This window comes from Amphimedon queenslandica, unplaced genomic scaffold (assembly GCF_000090795.2).
Source record: "Amphimedon queenslandica unplaced genomic scaffold, v1.1 AMPQUscaffold_13198, whole genome shotgun sequence".
NCBI lineage: Eukaryota > Metazoa > Porifera > Demospongiae > Haplosclerida > Niphatidae > Amphimedon > Amphimedon queenslandica.
In genome coordinates, this window is record NW_003546566.1 from 23,416 (window position 1) to 41,775 (window position 18,360).

General features: G+C 36.9%; 9 protein-coding genes across 9 annotated transcripts in view; 4 read left to right on the forward strand and 5 right to left on the reverse strand.

Moving 5' to 3' along the window:
• LOC109584553 (coiled-coil domain-containing protein 73-like) overlaps positions 1-2,929 on the reverse strand; it is a 15,120-nt gene extending 12,191 nt beyond the window's left edge. The window contains exons 1-3 of the mRNA XM_020000326.1: positions 2,699-2,929; positions 2,496-2,522; positions 2,371-2,442 (exon numbers count right to left, since the gene is read on the reverse strand). Of these exons, the coding sequence (XP_019855885.1) occupies positions 2,371-2,442; positions 2,496-2,522; positions 2,699-2,863 (264 nt within the window). The 5' untranslated portion in view covers positions 2,864-2,929. The remainder of the gene's footprint in view (positions 1-2,370; positions 2,443-2,495; positions 2,523-2,698) is intronic.
• LOC109584561 (uncharacterized) lies at positions 490-1,620 on the reverse strand. Its single transcript, XM_020000340.1, has 2 exons — positions 1,067-1,620; positions 490-993 (listed from the first exon to the last, which is right to left on the reverse strand). The coding sequence occupies exons 1-2, from the start codon at positions 1,326-1,328 to the stop codon at positions 617-619; spliced, it is 639 nt and encodes a 212-aa protein (XP_019855899.1). The 5' UTR covers positions 1,329-1,620; the 3' UTR covers positions 490-616.
• A 77-nt stretch (positions 2,930-3,006) lies between the features above and the next one.
• LOC100634074 (zinc finger C2HC domain-containing protein 1A-like) lies at positions 3,007-6,832 on the forward strand. The gene is made up of 7 exons (XM_003388801.3): positions 3,007-3,096; positions 3,143-3,383; positions 3,546-3,739; positions 4,128-5,137; positions 5,311-5,949; positions 6,179-6,379; positions 6,434-6,832. The coding sequence occupies exons 1-5, from the start codon at positions 3,049-3,051 to the stop codon at positions 5,513-5,515; spliced, it is 1,698 nt and encodes a 565-aa protein (XP_003388849.1). The 5' UTR covers positions 3,007-3,048; the 3' UTR covers positions 5,516-5,949; positions 6,179-6,379; positions 6,434-6,832.
• LOC100634201 (uncharacterized) lies at positions 5,616-6,756 on the forward strand. The gene is made up of 2 exons (XM_011407622.1): positions 5,616-5,949; positions 6,179-6,756. Exons 1-2 carry the CDS (start codon positions 5,616-5,618, stop codon positions 6,754-6,756), a joined length of 912 nt encoding a protein of 303 aa, XP_011405924.1.
• On the reverse strand, positions 6,795-8,643 carry LOC105313862 (uncharacterized). The gene is made up of 4 exons (XM_011407623.2): positions 8,427-8,643; positions 7,649-8,018; positions 7,149-7,402; positions 6,795-6,984 (listed from the first exon to the last, which is right to left on the reverse strand). Exons 1-4 carry the CDS (start codon positions 8,519-8,521, stop codon positions 6,915-6,917), a joined length of 789 nt encoding a protein of 262 aa, XP_011405925.1. The 5' UTR covers positions 8,522-8,643; the 3' UTR covers positions 6,795-6,914.
• A 205-nt stretch (positions 8,644-8,848) lies between these two features.
• On the forward strand, positions 8,849-16,932 carry LOC100634327 (vacuolar protein 8-like). Its single transcript, XM_020000328.1, has 14 exons — positions 8,849-9,068; positions 9,113-9,238; positions 9,869-9,988; positions 10,624-10,869; positions 11,114-11,236; positions 11,341-11,426; positions 13,374-13,419; positions 13,471-13,604; positions 13,878-14,003; positions 14,188-14,305; positions 15,697-15,828; positions 16,157-16,285; positions 16,533-16,654; positions 16,709-16,932. Exons 1-14 carry the CDS (start codon positions 8,930-8,932, stop codon positions 16,715-16,717), a joined length of 1,656 nt encoding a protein of 551 aa, XP_019855887.1. The 5' UTR covers positions 8,849-8,929; the 3' UTR covers positions 16,718-16,932.
• Positions 11,474-13,327, reverse strand: LOC105313864 (G2/mitotic-specific cyclin-B-like). Its single transcript, XM_011407625.2, has 2 exons — positions 12,342-13,327; positions 11,474-12,191 (listed from the first exon to the last, which is right to left on the reverse strand). Exons 1-2 carry the CDS (start codon positions 12,924-12,926, stop codon positions 11,613-11,615), a joined length of 1,164 nt encoding a protein of 387 aa, XP_011405927.1. The 5' UTR covers positions 12,927-13,327; the 3' UTR covers positions 11,474-11,612.
• LOC100633095 (ubiquinol-cytochrome-c reductase complex assembly factor 2-like) lies at positions 16,898-17,815 on the reverse strand. Its single transcript, XM_003388793.2, has 3 exons — positions 17,662-17,815; positions 17,441-17,576; positions 16,898-17,078 (listed from the first exon to the last, which is right to left on the reverse strand). The coding sequence occupies exons 1-3, from the start codon at positions 17,797-17,799 to the stop codon at positions 17,008-17,010; spliced, it is 345 nt and encodes a 114-aa protein (XP_003388841.1). The 5' UTR covers positions 17,800-17,815; the 3' UTR covers positions 16,898-17,007.
• An 81-nt stretch (positions 17,816-17,896) lies between these two features.
• LOC100634450 (cathepsin B-like) overlaps positions 17,897-18,360 on the forward strand; it is a 2,235-nt gene continuing 1,771 nt past the window's right edge. Inside the window, exon 1 of the mRNA XM_003388804.3 lies at positions 17,897-18,265. Coding sequence (XP_003388852.1) covers positions 17,921-18,265 — 345 coding nt within the window. The 5' untranslated portion in view covers positions 17,897-17,920. The remainder of the gene's footprint in view (positions 18,266-18,360) is intronic.

Sequence of the window (18,360 nt, forward strand, 5' to 3'; positions counted from 1 at the left end):
TATATACCAGAGTAGCAGCATACAATCAGTTATCATAGGAATTCTGATACTGTTCCCAGTTATGTATGGAGTTTTTGGATTCTTATTTGCTTTATGCCTCAAAATACCTCAAAATCACAAAGACAGAATGAAACATTGGATCCCCTTCAGACAACGCAAAGATACAATGAGCAGTGTTGCAGGACCTTTGGAACAACCTCTACTGAGATCTATTTCAGTGTCAGTAGACTATCGTGAACCAGCCCTTGAATTATTAGATGATAACTCAACCATAAGAGGAAGGAAGAAGTCCAAAATAGTCCGTGAATCAACAGTAGTGGAGAGGCCATTGACAACATCTTATAATCAAGAGTGGCAAGACAATACACCAGATGAAAATGAAAGGAGATTATCAATAAGACATGCACAGATTGAGGATGAAGATCTTTAAGTGAATGAACAGCTTACAATGTATTGGTATGAAAAAACCGCACATATTAATTTGTGCTTTTTTATTAAAAATTGATTAGCTATTTGTTTGCTATTTAATTATGTGTGCAGAATGTTTCTATCCTAATTGTGACATTATTAAGTGTAAAATTAATTAATGATTCTTTCATATGTTCTTGCTATTCCTTCATTGTAATTTCTCAATAGTAACATGAGGGCGTCCTGCTGGATTATCCGTCACAGTGATATCGATACCACTTGAAAAGTAAGAGAGTTCAAGTGTGGCAAGAGGCGAAAAGATTTTCCCTTTTTCTTTGACTACTTCTCCTTCTTTCACCTCACCCTTTGTGAGTCCAAAACAAAGTGACGATGGATTAGGAGGAATTGTAAGACTCCCTCCAAAAGGAGGTACATTAAAGCGAAAGAAAGGGCGACCACTTTTGTATAAAATGAAATGGCCATCAAGTGAGCTCTTGACTGTGTTAGTTATTTTAATGGGAGATGAAGAGTCTTCAGCAATACCGGGCTCATCGACCTGTAAGTCTCCTTGATCAGCTTTCACATCTACAGAAGAAAGAATATAGTTAATTCAATAATTATAGCCTGCACAATGGCCCATACAATGCAAGTGATGTACCTTCAGTGAGGACTAGAGTCTCTCCTTCCTTAACAAGGAGCCATGAAGAGCCAGAGGGAGCTGGTACAGGCCCAACAGTTGATTGCTGAGATATAAAACCAATCGATGAGAATGAAGGTAGACTAGCATTTTGAGTCTTTGAGTCAAAAACTAGCCAAGTTAGACTGAAGGACTCATCAATGTCGCTGTCATCAGGGAAAATAACAGCTTTGAATTGCTTTCTTGATTCATTTGTAAAAACAATCTGTAATTCTTCTGCCATTTTTCTCCTCTTGAATCTCACAGACTATTATAGCTTGTAAAGCAAAAGTATAAAGCTCTTGATGTCTCTGAGTTAGCTCTCACTAAACAGTGGTACTGCAATATCCTTCCTTTCTTTGTAAAGGCAACTGCTGTCCTTTCTCCTACAGTATATATATATAGCTGCTTCTTCCCTACTCTCTTCCTGCAGTAATAATGCCGGCTAGCACTTTAGTGTAGCATTGAATCTTATTTGTCCCACACCTTCTTTGACTATGATCATATAAATTGAATTCCATTGACTATGTTTACAAACTCTATTAGCACTAGCAAGATATCAAATTTGCCCTATTATGGTATGGCTACTATCCAACATGATTATAAATGACCTGTCAGACTAAATGCCTCTATATTCCCTTAAGAATTCCATAGCTGCCTTGCAGGTATGAGACTATGCAAAATGCAAAACAAGCATTTTATTCATATATGCTTTATGACTGCATGCATGCCTTTCTATTCTACTAAGAATTCAAGCTGTGCAGTGTATACACAATAGCAGCCATGCAGACTCATATACACAAAGCATAACAAGGGATAAATAAGACTTGTTATTGCCATCTGGTCCCTAATAAACTCCCAGGAGGCGCATGCCTTCGAGTTCCCTTAACTCAATCAGGCCACAGGATACACAGTAGCCAGACAAATACATAAACACATTCAACATGTGTGTATGCAAGATCAGCACAATGCACTCCATTAAGCATGTCATTTGAAATATTTCATTAACAGTCAAAACTATAGGCTACTGTACTCTGCTCACAAACACAACCCACTCAGTGATACTATACAGTACTGCTATAATACTATATGTTAGGATTAGAATGAATGATCGTAATCATTTTATAGCTTTAATTTGTGATAGAGCATGCACAAAATTGAAAATGGTGGGCTTCATTTAGAAGAATGGCTCTAAAATCAGGAAATTTGTCAAATTTTATTCAAACTTCCTACTATATGTCTACAATTCATACTGCAATCTGCTACATACAAATGTTGATACTTACAATATCTTGTGTCAGCTTGTGCTTTAAGAATAAAAGTTCACACAGTTTCTTCTCATTTTGATCATTAACATCCTACAAAATTAACAAAAAGAGCTTTTCAAGCAACGATCAGACATTATGCTCACTCTTCTTAGTCTTAGTTCCTCAATGAGCTAAAAAATAATAAATAAAATAATAAATAATTAATATATATATATATATATATAATCAGTGGTGAGGTTCCACCTGACTAACTTATTAATTATAAAAAAATAACTCCATCCACAAACTATTAGATACCGGTCGGTATTCAGTGACTGTACACAAAATTATAATCTTTTTGCGTTACCTCAAAAAACTTGTTCCTGTACTTCATCATACGGCATTCAGTGAAAAGAGACACTGCTGCTGATGATGATTCCAACACTTTCCCAGCAGTAGGGTCTACATCACTTACACCAGCCTCATCTGTGGGTAGAGAAGAAGAATAACCCAAGGATACATCTTCTGTCATTATGACAATTTTTAGTTCTCTGATTTTCAGTATTTTTTGCTTCCACGTTGTAGCACGTGGGTCACGTGAACATTACCCGCCATTTTAATACTGTTGGTTTTTCTGTTGTCATGGCTACTTGAATAATAATAAACTTTGAATGTTTTCTAATTAAAGAGCGGGAAGAAGAGGGAAAGGGAACCGTCATGGAGCCATGCGTCAACTGTGGAAGATCCTTCAACACAGACGCCCTAGTAAGTGTATAAAGGTTATGCTCTACTTATCCTTTGTTCTGTGAAGGCTCGTCACCAGCCCATATGCCAAAAGGTTCAGAACAAGCCCAGGAAGGTCTTTGACTCAAGAAGACAGAGAATAATAGGAACAGACATGGAGCAATATTACAAGTCCTCTCTCAAGGCCCCGCCTTCATCGACACCGCCTAACCCTGGCCGTCAGAAAACGCTGTCTTGGAGAAAGAAACATGAGGACTTTATCCAGACTGTTAGAATGGCAAGACAATTTAACGAGGTCGCAAAGAGCGGTAAGTTCTAATTAATGACCCAATACACCCACTGAAACAATTTTTGTTACTATTAAAAATGCATGTACAATTGTACATGTACATTATTAATATCAGTTCTCATTGCATTAATAAATCATTATTAATACTTATCATTATTATTATTATTTTATTTATTAAAAGGTGGTCCGTTACCAGCTCCAGTCCCTTCTGCCCCTAATCCTGATTATGTTCAGTGTAACTATTGTCAGAGACACTTTGAGCCCAGCACTGCAGAGAGACACATCCCATTCTGCAAGCAGCAGGCCAGTAAGGTGAATAAGACACCAGGGACCGTGGACCCTAAGGCTAAGGACTCACTTCACAAGAGAACACATGTGAGCCAATCATATGCATGTACACATATTATACATGTATGGTATTTTATTATTTAATCAGTACTAAGTATTTTAAAATACCGTACAAGATGATTTATTGGTAAATAATTAATATTGGCGATTGGTGGTCCTATGAAGAACTCGCCAATATAAAATCTGCCATTTTGTTTCAATCTGGCACGTGGCACAAAATTTGGCAATCCACCATTGACTTTCCACAGGCAAATTTGTGAAATATTACTCTCACTAATAAATCATCTTGTATGGTACATGTAAATGCAATTATTGCGTTAATGATGTGTACTATTTGAAATGGTTTTTGTAAAAAGAAAAAAGAGTCACATAGATTTACTTCTTCCTTTCTCTCTCTCTCTCTCCTTTTCATCAGTACAAGCCTCCCGCTTTAAAAAAGAAAGCCACACCCAATTCATCAGACTGTAACAACCGGGCACCCCCAGGGGCCGCGATTGTGAGACAAAACACAAACTTTGGCGACACGTACACATTCACTAAACCACTTTATAATCCTGAGAAGGACACAGACAGGAGGATAGAGAGATCTGTATCATCGTCATCATCATCTACTGCTAAACAAGATAGCAAGTGGCAGGCCAGTAGCAGAAAAGCATTATCAGGTACTAAGGATAGCTCATCTGTACGAGCTACATCATTCAGTCGAATGTCACGAGTACCACAGCCATCTTTATTTGATGGTAAGTCAAGCAATGGTACAGGAGGAGGAGGAGGAGGAGGAGGAAGTTCTCAGTCTCAGACAAAAGCAAAAACTCACAACTCTGCATCAAGAAGACTCTTTGCTGCACTAGAGTATTCTGATCACTCCTCGGATGAAGGAGGAGGAGGAGGGAGAAAGAGCAGTACAGATCATCATGAACAGCAGGAGACTTATAGCAGCAGCCACCAGGAAAGAAAATATGTGATAGGAGGGCTAGTGGGCAGTCAGAGTGCTACTGAGAGCAGTAGCACTGCTAATAGTTACAGTAAAGGCAGAACCAGTATTAGCTCTACTAGCAATAAGGACAAACTTGATATAAAGCACAAGACTGGAAGAGGTTTTGGTGGCGGGAGAGAAATGTTTGTCATAAATGAAGGAAGCATTGATGGATTCAGTGGCAATGGATACAGTAATGCCATTACCAGTAGTAGTGGCAATGGATACAATAATGCTCTTACCAGTAGTAGTGGTAATGGATACAGCAATGCTCTTACCGGTAGTAGTGGCTCAAAGGAGAAACTCAATCGGCCCAACAGTCCATCGATTTTTGATAGTGGAGAAGCTTTTGTCCCAGGAGATGAAGAGAACTACTCCTCTTATGCTAGAGACAAGTTAACCAGTGGGATAGCAGTTTATAAGGAACAGATAACAAATGGCAGTAAGAAGTAAGTCATTATAACTTTTAAGTCTAGAGTTTTTCAACCATAAAGCATGCTAAGTGAGCTAAACAGCATGAGCATGTTTCATGAGCTGATAAGCAATATTGTAGTTCAACTTCAAAATTAAAAAATCTAATTTTGATTGCATTTGATTAATAACATAATGCCTCTCTCTCTAGTCGATCTCCATTTGGTGGTCTAGCAATGGCAGCAGATTACAATCCCGAAGTACATGTATCAAAACCAGTTAAACCAGTCAAGCAGGTTGGGACCTTCCTCAATGAACACGGTCTACCTCTTTCAAAGTTTTGTTACGAGTGTGGGAGCAGGTTCCCAGTCCCCCAGGCGAAATACTGCTGTGAATGTGGAACCAAGAGAATATAGACTTGTTATTATTATTATTATTATTATTATTTAATTAACTACATAATCACACCTCTTTCCATTTTTAATTAAAATATTTGAAGGTGTGCTTCTTTACATTATGCCCAAAACCAAGAAAAGAAAGTCAAAGGCAACCCCAACCCCTCATCAAGCAGAGGAAGTACCATCCACTTCTGTTCCAGTTCCTGAACCAGTGGCCCCGCCCACCTCCCTCACTCCTGATGATATGGCCAGGGGACGTCAGTTGGTGAAGGAATTCTCTTTAATGTTAGAGGGGGAGGTTTCAAAGGATAAAAAGAAATATTCAGCATATGCGCTTCAAATGGAGAAGTACTTTCGTTTCAAGTTTAAGTTTTACGGTTTCAATGCTTCGGAGAGACGAAGGATCCAGAAACAGTGGAACGGGAGGTATAAGAACGAACTGAAGAACAGAAGTCAGTTTGCTAGTAAAAAATTTACAATAACTAGGCACATAGGAGGAGTAAAATTTTGATGAATGCTGCAAATTTTTGGCACATAATTTTGTGGGTTTTAATTTGGCATATTTCCAATGGTTCAAAATGGCTATTAAGTCTTATTTTGAAAATTGGCCAAAATAATTTCCCCTTCAAAATCACCAGCTTTATGGTGTTGTTTTTATACCCTTGTTTTATAATCCTATAGAAACACTACTGAGCACATTGTATGCACTCTGGGACGAAGATGTGAGAGATTTTCAATCGTTTGGCTGTGACCTTGCATCGGAGAACAAAGCCATTTTAAAAGGAGAAAGAGATGAAGATGTCCGTGAATCCATGATGTGTCTCAAACACCTCCTCTCTACTAAAGGCTGGTGGGACACTGTGGATTTATTGTCAAGTAATGGTAAGACCCCAACAGGTTGTTATCAGTCTGAAATGACATTCACAATATCCCCAGCTTTAGGTCACTTGGTTAAGACATCGCCACGCATAACACTACCAATAGTAGACGAATGGATTGAAGATGATAATATGTGGCTACGGAGGTCAGCCATTTTACACCAACTCAATTTCAAAGAGAAGACAGACGAAGAGAGACTCTTTAGATATTGTCTGAGTAGAGGACACGAGGAAGAGTTCTTCATTCGAAAGGCGATAGGTTGGAGTCTGAGACAGTATGCTAGATCCAGTCCCGAGGCAGTGAGGAAGTTTGTGAGAGAGAATGAAGGAACACTCTCTGAACTATCAGTGAAGGAAGCTATGAAACACATACAGAAATGAGAGAGAGAGATGGTTACTGGCTAGAGAATCATGCTATGTTGAGGGTTCAAGATAAAGGTTTTACATTTTTGTAAAATTTAATGTAATCGTGCATGTGAAGAAAGAAGGTGATAAGGTTTTCGAGTAGATACATTCAAAATGTCACTCATAAATTGCCTTCACTCTACTCCATCTCCTTCTTCATTAAATACAATACTCTCACGAGTGTTTGGCACAGTAATAACAGACCTAAAAATTACAAAAAAAAGGATTGTCCAATACCGACAGCCCTAAATTTTTTGTTGGGCAAAAACTTTGTCAGTGTGTTTTTGATGAACAAAATTTTCCACATTCTTATGGATTGTATGATGACAAAATTCTTGCCCGACAAAACACTGTACAGTAAAGCTTACCTTGTTCTTGGTATCTCTGAGCCATGCTCTGGAGGGGGTGTGACCTCCATCTGCTCCTTTTCATCTTCCTGTTTGATCTTCTCAAACATGTCGTGGTCCCACTTTAAGGGAGTGGAGTCAATCCTTGTCCGTCGATTCGGCTGGTAGGTTGGTTTAGATGTCGGGTTCATCTTCTCAAATCCGTCGTGTCCCCACTTTGTGGGTGTGGTCACAGACCTTGGACGACGAGTGGGAGCAGTTAATCTATCATCGTGCTAAAGATGAAAATAAAATTAATAAAAATACTGTACGAGATTATTAATAATTTATTGGCAAGGAATTAATGCTAAAACAAAAATAAAATTATACACATCTTATTGTGAAAATATTGTAAAAGATTATTTATTGGCAAGGAATGAATATTGATGACTGTTGTATTATTTATAATATGCCAGTATTTATTTACCTGATGTATGATATGTATAATTAAAATTTGTATAATTGTATATGAGCAAACTTACAGTGAAGTATCTCTCAGCTCTGGGTACGTCAGTTGGATTAAGAACTAATGGTCTATTGATAGACTCAGTCTCAGCTTCTGAGCTTTGCCTCCTCCTGTACCTCCCACCCTGACCTCCTCTTCCCGGCTGATCGCCCGCCAAATCATCACTGATACGAGCATCATTCTCTTGATTCTGCTCCTGCTCAGGATTGTCTCCTCCTCTCCATTCCCTCCTGCCTCTTTCTCTGTAGGTCTCGCTCTCTGACCTGCTCCGCTCCCTCCAGTTCTGTCTCCCTCCTCTGTAGGGTCCTCTCTCCCTCTCTCCTCCTCTATAATGCCCTCCTCTTGGCCTCATAAAACTATCATCGCGCAAATTCGGCCTCTCTTGCCTAAGAGAGAGAAAGAGAGATGAATTAGTGAAATATAAAATTCTAAAATTTGTTGTTGGAATTAGCTCAAATTGTCTACATTAAGGATGTCAGTAATATAAATATGTATTGAAAATTAAAGAAATTTTAAGAGTAATTTGGGAGTCAATCTTTAAAAAAGCATGGACTATAGGTTTTTTCAAAAAAATGGCTTCAAAATCCCCCCAAACTTTTAATACATTTTTTGATACACATTGATGTCCTCATGCTGTGTAGAAAAGTTTGAGTTGATTCCGAGCTCGAATTCTGAGGTTAAGCACTTCTTAAAAACTAACAAGTTTTGAAAAAAAGCATGGACTAATTTTTGTTATAATTATGTATATACATTTTCTGCTGATTCCAACATTAGGTTTAAATTAAAAATTATACCTCAGCCTCCAGTTCTCTCTCCTCCCACCAAAAGATGAGGAAGAGTGAGTCTTGTTCTCTCTGATAGGACTCCTTGCTCTATAAGCACTGGTCATTACAGCTAGTGCCTTCTAGTTCTAAGTAATCAGTAACTCGCCATAAACAAAAGTGAATGCACGTGTGGTGAGCTGTAAAGAAAAGGTGTGGCTGAACTGAACTGCTGCTGAGCTGAATCCTATAATTTTGTGCATTTAAAAGTCTTTATAATAAAGCAAAATTTATTTCTAGAGTTAAAATGACTCTTAGTTGAGTGAAAGTTATGCTTATTGTCTGTCTAATACATTTTAGAAAGTGAAAAATTTTTTAAAGCCTAGGCTGCCATTTTATTTATAAACCACACCTTCTCATTATAAATTGAAGGCGGGGCTATTTAATTTTGGCTAATTAATTAATTGCCTTTCCTTTCTGCTGTTGTGTGGTGTTGTATTCATCTCTGTATAATGTTTTTGTGAATTGTTCAGGAGATGGGAGCTTGCTGTTGTAGCCTACAGTCAAGCAGGAGAGCTCACATTGTTAGTGCTTATGGCTTTGGGACGACAGAGCCGCTCCTGAAAGAGACAGAGAGAGAAGCAGTCAATGCTATACTTAAATTCCTTGATTCTGGTACACAGACTGGTCTTCATTGTAACACTTTTCTCTTCTTTTAGACTCCTCTCCTGCCGCCCGTAGACTCAGCACTGATAGACTAGAATCACTCAGGACACTAGCATATTCTGACAATGTTGAACTACAGAAATCAGCTGCACTCTGCTATTCAGAACTGAGTGAAAATTGTTAGTAAAAGAGAGAGAGAGAGGAAAGGGAATTGGGAACAAAGGAATGCGTGTACTACGTACTGGGCCATAATCCCTTTATATATAAACGAGTATTTTTTTATCCTTTGCAAAGTTCATCATCATCATCATCATTAGTATTATTACAAAGAGAATTCTCGATAGTGTTATAGAACAAACTAATAGTTGATGCCAACAATAGAGAAAGATGTCCCATAGACACAACAAATAACAATTGTATTCTGTAAACTGCTATGGATGATTTAGCCTGTTTACATGGCAAGCGCACGAATGAATGTGTTGCGTACATTTGCATTAGAATAATAAGCATGAGAGATTATGTTTATTTTGCTCATGTGATACAGTCGAATTTGTTATGCCGTTGAAAGTGGAAACTGACCGAGTCGACTATCCTATGTACTACCAGCTGTATATGGTGCATTTAACTTGTTTTATTTCCTTTTCCCCTCTCTCTCTGACTATCTCTTTTTCCTTTGTCCTTTGTTCCTTCTTTCATTTCTCTCTTTCCTTTTCCCTCTCTCTTCCCCTCCTCTCCCCCCCCTCTCTCTCTCTCTCTCTGTCCTTTCTTCCCCTTCTCCTCTTTCTCCCCACCTCTCTTTCTTTTTAAAGGGTCAGATCCAGTGACCATACAATTCCTGGAGCCTATAATCCAACTTCTTCTTTCACCTGATATTGGTATTCAGAAAGCATCATCTCTGGCTATAAGTAATTTAGCTCTGAAAGGACCTGGTAAGTATAATAATAATAATAATAATAATAGTTATTATTATTATTATTATTATTATTATTATTATTATTATTATTAATGTACAGGTGCACTTCCTATGTATTTGTTATTATAATTATTATTATAAAATTAATATAGCAGCACAAAAACAAACAGAGGGAGAGCATTATTATTTTATATATTATTATTATTATTATTATTATTATTATTATTATTATTATTATTATTCAACAAACAAGACAAAACAAGTTAAAAACAAAGTTTAAAGAAATAAAGGAAAATTAGATAATATAATATATGTAGCTAGTTAAGTTAGATTATTTTGAGAAATAATTTAATATCAATATGGTCAATGAAAGTGAGAAATGAGTCCACCACCATCCTCAAATCCCAATCCTCTCCACTTAGAACGGGAATTATTATTATTATTATTATTATTATTATTATTATAAAAATAAAAATAACGAACATGTACAAAAACAATAACTAGAAGAAAAGAATAGGGGAAAGAGGGAGATCCCAGAGGAGACAACAGAAAAACAAAAGGGAAACATGAAAAAATAAGAAAAAAAAACTAGCTAAGAAAACAAACAAAAGAAAACAATTATTATTATTATTATTATTATTATTTATGTAGTTGAAAATAAGAATACAATAGTACGAGCTGGTGCTCTCTCCTCTCTCATTATCTTACTCAATTCTCAAGACCCCGAGGTCCAGTGCAATACATGCGGTTGCATCACTACACTAGCCACAACCGAATCAAATAAGAGAGAGATTGTAGTCCAGGGAGCTATACCTCCTCTACTGAAACTGGCTCATGTGAGAGACCCTAAGGTTCAGAGGAATGCAGCCGGAGCACTCTTGAACCTTACTCACGTTGGTACGAGAGAGAGAAAGAGAGCGAGAGAGAGAGAGGGGGGGAGAGAGAGAGAAAGAGGGAGGGAAGGAGAGAGGGGGAGAGAGAGAGAAAGAGGGAGGAAGGAAGAGAGTGAGAGAAGGAAAGAGGAAAAGAAGAAAGAGGGGAAAGGGAGGGAGGTAGAGAGTTATAATCATTGCATGATTTAAGCATGGTACATAGATACCTAACTACATGTACATGTATGTATCATTTTATTTTATTCCAGAGTCTAACAGACAGGATTTGGTTCAGTCTGGAGCTGTTGCTGTATTCATTAAATTGTTAGAGTCTCAAGACATTGACGTTCAGTTTTATTGTGCAGCTGCTCTCAGTAATATTGCCGTGAGCGGTAAGAGCTTAATCCCTCCGACTTTTTTAAAACTGTTTTTTTTTCAAAAAAATTATCATTGTTGCTTGTAATTATTTTTCTTGTCTTTCTACTTTCCACTTTAGGTGAACACAGACAGGTAATCATTAGGTACAGTGATGGGAAAGTCATCAAAGTTCTCATATCGCTAATGAAATCACTATCAGAAAAGGTCCACCTTTATATATGTACATGTATATCTATGTAACTTAATCATCATAATGGTAAAATTGTAATTCAATAATGTTGGAATAAATGAATTCGTAAATAAGTGATACAGTGATTAGATGAGTTAGGAATAACAGATTATTCACAGATCAAGGTAATTTAGAATTATTGAGTAAAGTAGCTTCTTGAGTCATTGAGATGACTGGCCTGGCAGTCGCCTCTTCAATTCTTCCACTTTGGCTATCTCCAGGTACTTCATATTCTCGTACTTCCTCCTCACAGTGTTCAAACTGTGCCTGTGATAATGATGAAGGCAGCATTTTAATCGATACATGACATCCCTTAAATCATCAAACTTGAATTGAGTATATTCAAGAAGGACACTGCAATCAACCTCTTTATGACTAAGCGTTGTCTTTGCCAGGAGGAGAGCTGCTGCTGCTTTCATTGAAGGTCTGATAGTTGAGAGTTTCCAATCAAGGAGAGATAGTTCTAATATGTACTTAGCCAAATTGTGCTCTTTATTTGAGGCTTTGGTGATTTTGGAGTAGCGACGTAGGAACTGTATAGTGAATGGTTTGTTGAGGTCGTAGCTTAAGGACACTAGTATGTTCCTCTCCATGTCTCTCATTTGTTCATCGTCGTACGTTTCGGCGCAAATGTATGTGAAGTCTAATATGCTTGGAGGGTATATCTCTTCGTATTTGCTGGCTAGGAACATTGAGGTGACTCCTGTTAGTTGTAGCTGGTCCTTGGTCACTTTCTTTATCTAATTGGGTGGGAAATGAATTATAATGAAATATTAAGCAGCTAAAAGATCACACTGATTATTGGATAATGGCTAAGAATTCTCTCCATCTCTTCTCTCTGTCCTTCCCTCCATTTCTCTCTTCCCCCCCCCCTCTCTCTCTCAACTTACATCAAGATAGCGATCCAATATATCCACTGCTATATAGAGCGTTTCCTGTAGAAGCTGGAACTTCAGATGCACCTGTATCAGCCAATCGATCAGAATACTTCTGTGATCGCTCGTAAATGGGAAAGACTGATCGACAATCGAACGCTCTGAAATGGCGTAACACGGTTTCTGCTCACTGGCCATCATATACATGTGTATGTCATTAACGTACTCCGTACAGCAGAAAGGATCTTCACTGTCTTTAATGTCTACTGGTAGCATAAGAGCCTTTTCTAGTGCTTCTCCTTTAATGGCACTAGCAATAGACAGACTGGGCTCCTTAGCTTTCATAGGAAGAAGAGCGGGTACTGCTGACAGAGAACAGGCTGAGGCAGCAGTAGTGGTGGTGGTGGTGGGTTTTAGTTCTTTTTTTACAGCTGGTTTTTGTGTCTCGTCAGTTTTTGAGTTATGGGTACTGGCTAGTGGCTGACGGATGAGCTGGTCTTTCTCTTGTAGTGGCTTCACTGGTTGTTTGTCTTTTCCCTTTCTTCCAACTCCTGGCTGCTTTGTGGCTGGAGCAGCATCCTTGGTTTTTCTTGTAGCCATCTTGAAAGATTGAAGAGAGGGGGAGAGAGAGAGAGAGGGAGATGTAAAGGAATAGGTAAAGAGCCCTGACAGTTTCCTGAGAGAGAGAAAGTCCTGAGAGAGAGAGTGAATGAGAGAAGCTCCTTTAACTGACTGAATAAGTCTTTGTGTATCTATTTTATGCTATTAGACTAATGAGCTAACCCTCCCCTTTCTTTTGATTGGGTGTTTGTCACCTATGTCACATGCTTTGAGCTAGTAGCAGCCCTGAACTATAGAGACATGTCTTGTTCCCATAGTTACAACTACACAGTGCATGCTACAACATGATACACTAAACTGTCATTGTATTATGTCTCTGAGTCAATAGGTTTTAAATTGACCCCGAAATTAACGTCTCTCTCTCTCTCTCTCTCTCTGACTTTCTCTCCTTTTCTTTCTTTCTTCCTCCTTTTTCCTCTGACTCAGGTTTGCTGTCAAGCTTGTTTAGCCATTAGGAACTTAGCATCTGATGGTAAACAGACACAGATACCATAAATGTTCATGTTATTGTTATTATATATAGAGGAGAATCAGGATAAGATAGTTGAGTGTGGTGGGCTGGATGCATTAGTGCCATTACTCTGGAGCGGTGACACTGATACAGTGACTGCTGCAGTTGCTGCTCTCAGAAACTTATCAATTATGAAAGGAAATGAAGTAATGCGTAAAGAACTATCTTTTTTCTACTTCTCTAATTTTCTCTGTACTCTTAAGTGTATTTCTTACACATATCTCTCTACTTCCAATAAATTATAGTAATAATTATTAATGTATTTATAGTACAGTAATGCAAAGTTTGACTTGTAATATCTGTTATAATATGGTGCTAGTATTTGTTTTGTTTAATAATAACATTAGAATCTGTAGTGATCTCTTGATAACTTTAGTGTCTCTTCTAAAGATTTCCCCACCCTCTCCTCCCTCCTTTAGATACATATTGTTAAAAGTGGAGCACTGGTGGAGCTCTCAAGGTTACTATCGCTACAGGAGCAGTCTGAGATACAGTGTCATGCAGCTGGTACCATACGTAACCTTGCAGCTGAGGAGCAACATGTTGTATGTTTATTATTATTATTATTATTATTATTATTATTATTATTATTAAAATAATATCAATGAGAGAAAGGAGGACAGCAAAAAGAGGAGAAATAAGGCCATCCACCTCCATTGTTATTATTAATATTATTATTTTCATTATTATTATTATTATTATTATTATTATTATTGTCTTCTTGTTAAGGCTATAATTGAAGCTGGTTGTCTCACTGCACTAGCCGAGAGATTAAGAGACTCTAAACATGTTCCTGGTGACGTTTTGTCTGAAATATCAGCTGCTATGGGGGTGCTGGTATCAAATAGTGAGAAAGGAGGCAGTGAAATGGAGTGTATAATGTTGTGTTGTCCTTTATTTATTTATTTTTTCAAAAAATGGTTCCAAAATTACCCCCAATTTTTATTACATTTTATACTATGTAGAAAGTTTGAGCTGATTTCGACAAATAATTTTCGAGTTATGGGCAATTTAAAAAATGGGCTAATTTTTGAAAAATACCCAAGGCTATAGCCCATGGTTTTTTTCCAAAAAATGGCTCCAAAATCACCCTTAATTTTTATTACATTTTCTGATACATATTGATGTCCTTATGCTATGTAGAAAGTTTGAGCTGATTTTGACTAATATTTTTTGAGCTATGAGCAATTTTTAAAATGAGCTAATTTATGAAAATACCCAAGGCTATAGCCCATGGTTTTTTCTAAAAAATGGCTCAAAAATCACGCCAAATTTTTATTACATTTTTTGATACATATTAATGCCCTTGTGCTATATAGAAAGTTTGAGCTGATTCCGACAAATATTTTTTGAGTTATGAGCAATTTAAAAAACGGGCTAATTCTTGAAAAATACCCAAGGCTATAGCCCATGGTTTTTTCTCAAAAATGGCTCCAAAATTACCCCATATTTTTATTACATTTTCTGATACATATTGATACCTTTATGCTATGTAGAAAGTTTGAGCTGATTCCGACAAATATTTTTTGAGTTATGAGCAATTTTAAAAAATGGGCCAATTTTAAAAAATACCCAAGGCTATAGCCCATGGTTTTTTCCAAAAAATGGCTCCAAAATCATCCCAAATTTTTATTACATTTTCTGATACATATTAATGCCCTTGTGCTATGTAGAAAATTTGAGCTGATTCCGACAAATATTTTTCGAGTTATGAACAATTTAAAAAATGGGCTAATTTATGAAAAATACCCAAGGCTATAGCCCATGGTTTTTTCTCAAAAATGGCTCCAAAATCACCCCAAATTTTTATTACATTTTCTGATACATATTGATATCTTTATGCTATTTAGAAAGTTTGAGTTGATTCCGACAAATATTTTTCGAGTTATGAGCAATTTAAAAAACAGGCTAATTTATGAAAAATACCCAAGGCTGTACATCTATGTACTATGTAGCCCATATTGTTTTCAAAAAATTGGCTCCAAAATGCCCCATTATTATTACATTTTCTAATGTACATCTAGATATGTACACGTACTTATGTTCTGTAAAAATTTTGAGCAGATTCCAATCAAAATGGAATCACTCCAAAATCCATACATGCATGCTATTAGAGGCTTGTGAACTCATGGAGCATGCTTTTCAGTTCCCTCTGTGTGTACATTGTACATGTATGTATGCAATGTATGTACTATACTATATTCCTACCCTTCATCTCCCTCTCTCTCTCTCTTCAAGGTATTGCACGCAAGCAATTGATGTCACTGTACAATGGCGACTTTCACAAGGTCCTACTCAAACTAACTGACTCCCCTCACAGAGAGGTACAGTATAACTGTGCAGGGATCATAGGGCACCTGGCAATGAATGGTAATTAACTTATGATTAATTCCTTCCTCTCTCTTTGTACATTTATTAATGCTATCAATACATTGTATGATGATGATAATTATGTACACATTTCATATCAATATACATGTACGTGACATATGCACATCATGGTACATGTACATGTATTTATCCCACAATATCATGCTTATGTACTGTCTATATGTACTGGTATTTTCATATGTACATGTACATGTATGTGTACATGTACATGTATACATGTACATATACATTTTAAATTCATTAGAATCATGAATAGATGGAGCATGTACATTCATAATCATCTATTGTGTATTGATTTGTTTTGTAGAGGAGTATCACTCTGTGTTACTGAATGAGGAGCCATCAGCTATTGACTGTATGCTAAAGCTACTCGATCAGAACGACTCTTCGTTTATACACTTGGCACTATGGGTCATAGCACAGTTCTCTAATGGAAGTAAGAGACACAGCACAGGGAATGAATGGGAACACTGTACATGTATAATGTAATTGTTACTAAAAGTACCCGTAGAAGTTAATAAAACAGGGCTTTGTTTTTAAAAGTTGGTATATGTTTTAAAACCCGTTCCTCCAAAATTACTATATAAGGGCATTGTTGCATGTAGTGTATTATAAATTTTATCAAATAAAATTCTATTGACAATACCAATTCATTATTTACTAAAATGATTGTACATTGTTAGGTAAGAGTACAAGAGCATTGCTAAGGAAGTCTGTACTGATTGATAAAATCATTGAACTAAAATCAAAAAAATATAACACAGAGATATCACAACTTGCGGAATCGGCATACAACAATCTACAAGTATGACCGACGTTGGGAGAGATGAAATAAAATTAATATTTTCTCTTTTTTTAGGCTCAATAGTCTATTATTAGTCATTTCACAAGTTTTTATTATAAATTTTATCAAAACTTATCAAGTTATTCGAGCCCCTTCCCCCCCTGACTTGTGATTAAATTTTGTCTACTCCTATTTTATATCATATATTCTTGTCTCTCTTCCTCTCTCTCTCTCTCTGTAATATTTCATGACAAATCAGTGTGATTATGTGTGAAAAGTCAATGTTTGTTTAATTAAAATTGTAACAAAACAACAACAACATAATAATAATAACTGTGTGTTTTACATAATGATAGCAATGAGTGATGGATATGTCATTTATTAAAGCTTGCTTTAAATCTTTGCCACAATGACATTGATGAGACATTCATCTGTTTCATGTTTTCTAAAAAAAGGATACAACTAGACACAATACAACATTAAGCCCAGCATCCACTATTCAACTTCGTTGAAAGCAACTTTGTGGTTACTTTGATGTGCTGTCAACTCTGTTGCCTGACTTCTGTTTCAGGCAACAGAATTGCCATAAGATCAAAGTAACCACAAAGTTGAATAGTACTTACAGTAGATGATGAGCTTTAGACTGGGTATTGACTGGGAGAAAATTTTATTAAAATTAATAATTCTTTTATACATTAGTACATGTACATGTTTCTTATGTCAAGTTTGAGCTGATTCCAATCAAGTTTGCATTTTTTAAAGAAATTGCTCAAAAATTATAATTATAAAATTAACAAGCCTCCTTACCATTTGACAGTATCCATGGATTTTTTGCTACTATGTCACCGATAAAACCATGATTATGCTTTCGAGGATATCGATTCCAATAACAATTATTATTGAGATTTTCTAAACTCTGGAGTGAATTTTTAGCCACTTCTATCTATGTACATGGAGAGGGTGCATACAAAAATTTGATTATAATATAATATAATATTATTTTAAAATTTTAATAGGCAATCCCTTACATCTTCTGAGAGCAATTTTTCAAATGTGAGCCTGTACTCTTGATGCAAGTATTCACCTAGGTCCCTTCCTTTCCGAGAACTGTCTATGGGCCAGTTTTTCAGGACCTTGTTCAACCTTCTTGACAAATGAACTGCCATTATGTAATTTTTTATTTTAGCCACGCCTTCTCACATGGGTGGGGCTGGTTAGCAACTTAGCAAAAATTTCAAATTCCTCGTGCTTAGTTATTCTCCCGAGTATTTTCCTCTTCTCCACAAGATGAAGGTCTTTCTAGCTGTCGTTTTGTTCATCCTTCCTGTTGTATTCTCAGTTCCTTATGATCCCGTCCTCTCTTACGCCGAGAGCATGAGAAGCATTGCTGAACGTGTCAACTCACTACAGACAACATGGAGGGCAACTCCAAGCAGCAAGCGTTTCGAGGGAGTGACCGAGAACTATGTCCGCTCTCTGTGCGGGACACTGCTCCATGGTGGCCCTACACTGCCAGTGAAAGAGATTGAGGTACCTGCTGTAATTCCAGATACTTTTGATGCGCGTCAGAAGTGGCCCGACTGTCCTACCATTGGTACTGTTAGAGATCAAGGAGCTTGTGGATCTTGCTGGGTAAGGGGGTTTTAGTTCAGAAAGGCATTAACTATTTGGGTGGTAATTGAATTTGTTATAGTTGCCAATACTAAGCAATTTTCATGTTATATAAT

Bases quoted from the DNA above. Each gene is read 5' to 3' on its own strand.
- LOC109584561 (XM_020000340.1), bottom strand. From the start codon at position 1,328: ATGGCAGAAGAATTACAGATTGTTTTTACAAATGAATCAAGAAAGCAA. The intron at 994-1,066 runs GTACATCACTTG...TTTCTTCTGTAG, and splicing joins GACTCTAGTCCTCACTGAAG to ATGTGAAAGCTGATCAAGGA.
- LOC100634074 (XM_003388801.3), top strand. From the start codon at position 3,049: ATGGAGCCATGCGTCAACTGTGGAAGATCCTTCAACACAGACGCCCTA. The intron at 3,740-4,127 runs GTGAGCCAATCA...CCTTTTCATCAG, and splicing joins CACTTCACAAGAGAACACAT to TACAAGCCTCCCGCTTTAAA. The intron at 5,138-5,310 runs GTAAGTCATTAT...CTCTCTCTCTAG, and splicing joins ATAACAAATGGCAGTAAGAA to TCGATCTCCATTTGGTGGTC.
- LOC100634201 (XM_011407622.1), top strand. From the start codon at position 5,616: ATGCCCAAAACCAAGAAAAGAAAGTCAAAGGCAACCCCAACCCCTCAT. The intron at 5,950-6,178 runs GTCAGTTTGCTA...ATAATCCTATAG, and splicing joins GAACGAACTGAAGAACAGAA to AAACACTACTGAGCACATTG.
- LOC105313862 (XM_011407623.2), bottom strand. From the start codon at position 8,521: ATGACCAGTGCTTATAGAGCAAGGAGTCCTATCAGAGAGAACAAGACT. The intron at 8,019-8,426 runs GTATAATTTTTA...TCTCTCTCTTAG, and splicing joins AGAGAGAACTGGAGGCTGAG to GCAAGAGAGGCCGAATTTGC. The intron at 7,403-7,648 runs GTAAGTTTGCTC...TTTCATCTTTAG, and splicing joins GAGCTGAGAGATACTTCACT to CACGATGATAGATTAACTGC.
- LOC100634327 (XM_020000328.1), top strand. From the start codon at position 8,930: ATGGGAGCTTGCTGTTGTAGCCTACAGTCAAGCAGGAGAGCTCACATT. The intron at 13,605-13,877 runs GTAATGCGTAAA...TCCCTCCTTTAG, and splicing joins CAATTATGAAAGGAAATGAA to ATACATATTGTTAAAAGTGG. The intron at 15,829-16,156 runs GTAATTAACTTA...TTTGTTTTGTAG, and splicing joins AGGGCACCTGGCAATGAATG to AGGAGTATCACTCTGTGTTA.
- LOC105313864 (XM_011407625.2), bottom strand. From the start codon at position 12,926: ATGGCTACAAGAAAAACCAAGGATGCTGCTCCAGCCACAAAGCAGCCA. The intron at 12,192-12,341 runs GTAAGTTGAGAG...CCACCCAATTAG, and splicing joins TATTGGATCGCTATCTTGAT to ATAAAGAAAGTGACCAAGGA.
- LOC100633095 (XM_003388793.2), bottom strand. From the start codon at position 17,799: ATGGCAGTTCATTTGTCAAGAAGGTTGAACAAGGTCCTGAAAAACTGG. The intron at 17,577-17,661 runs GTAAGGGATTGC...CCATGTACATAG, and splicing joins AAAAATTGCTCTCAGAAGAT to ATAGAAGTGGCTAAAAATTC. The intron at 17,079-17,440 runs GTAAGGAGGCTT...TCCTTTTTTTAG, and splicing joins TCCATGGATACTGTCAAATG to AAAACATGAAACAGATGAAT.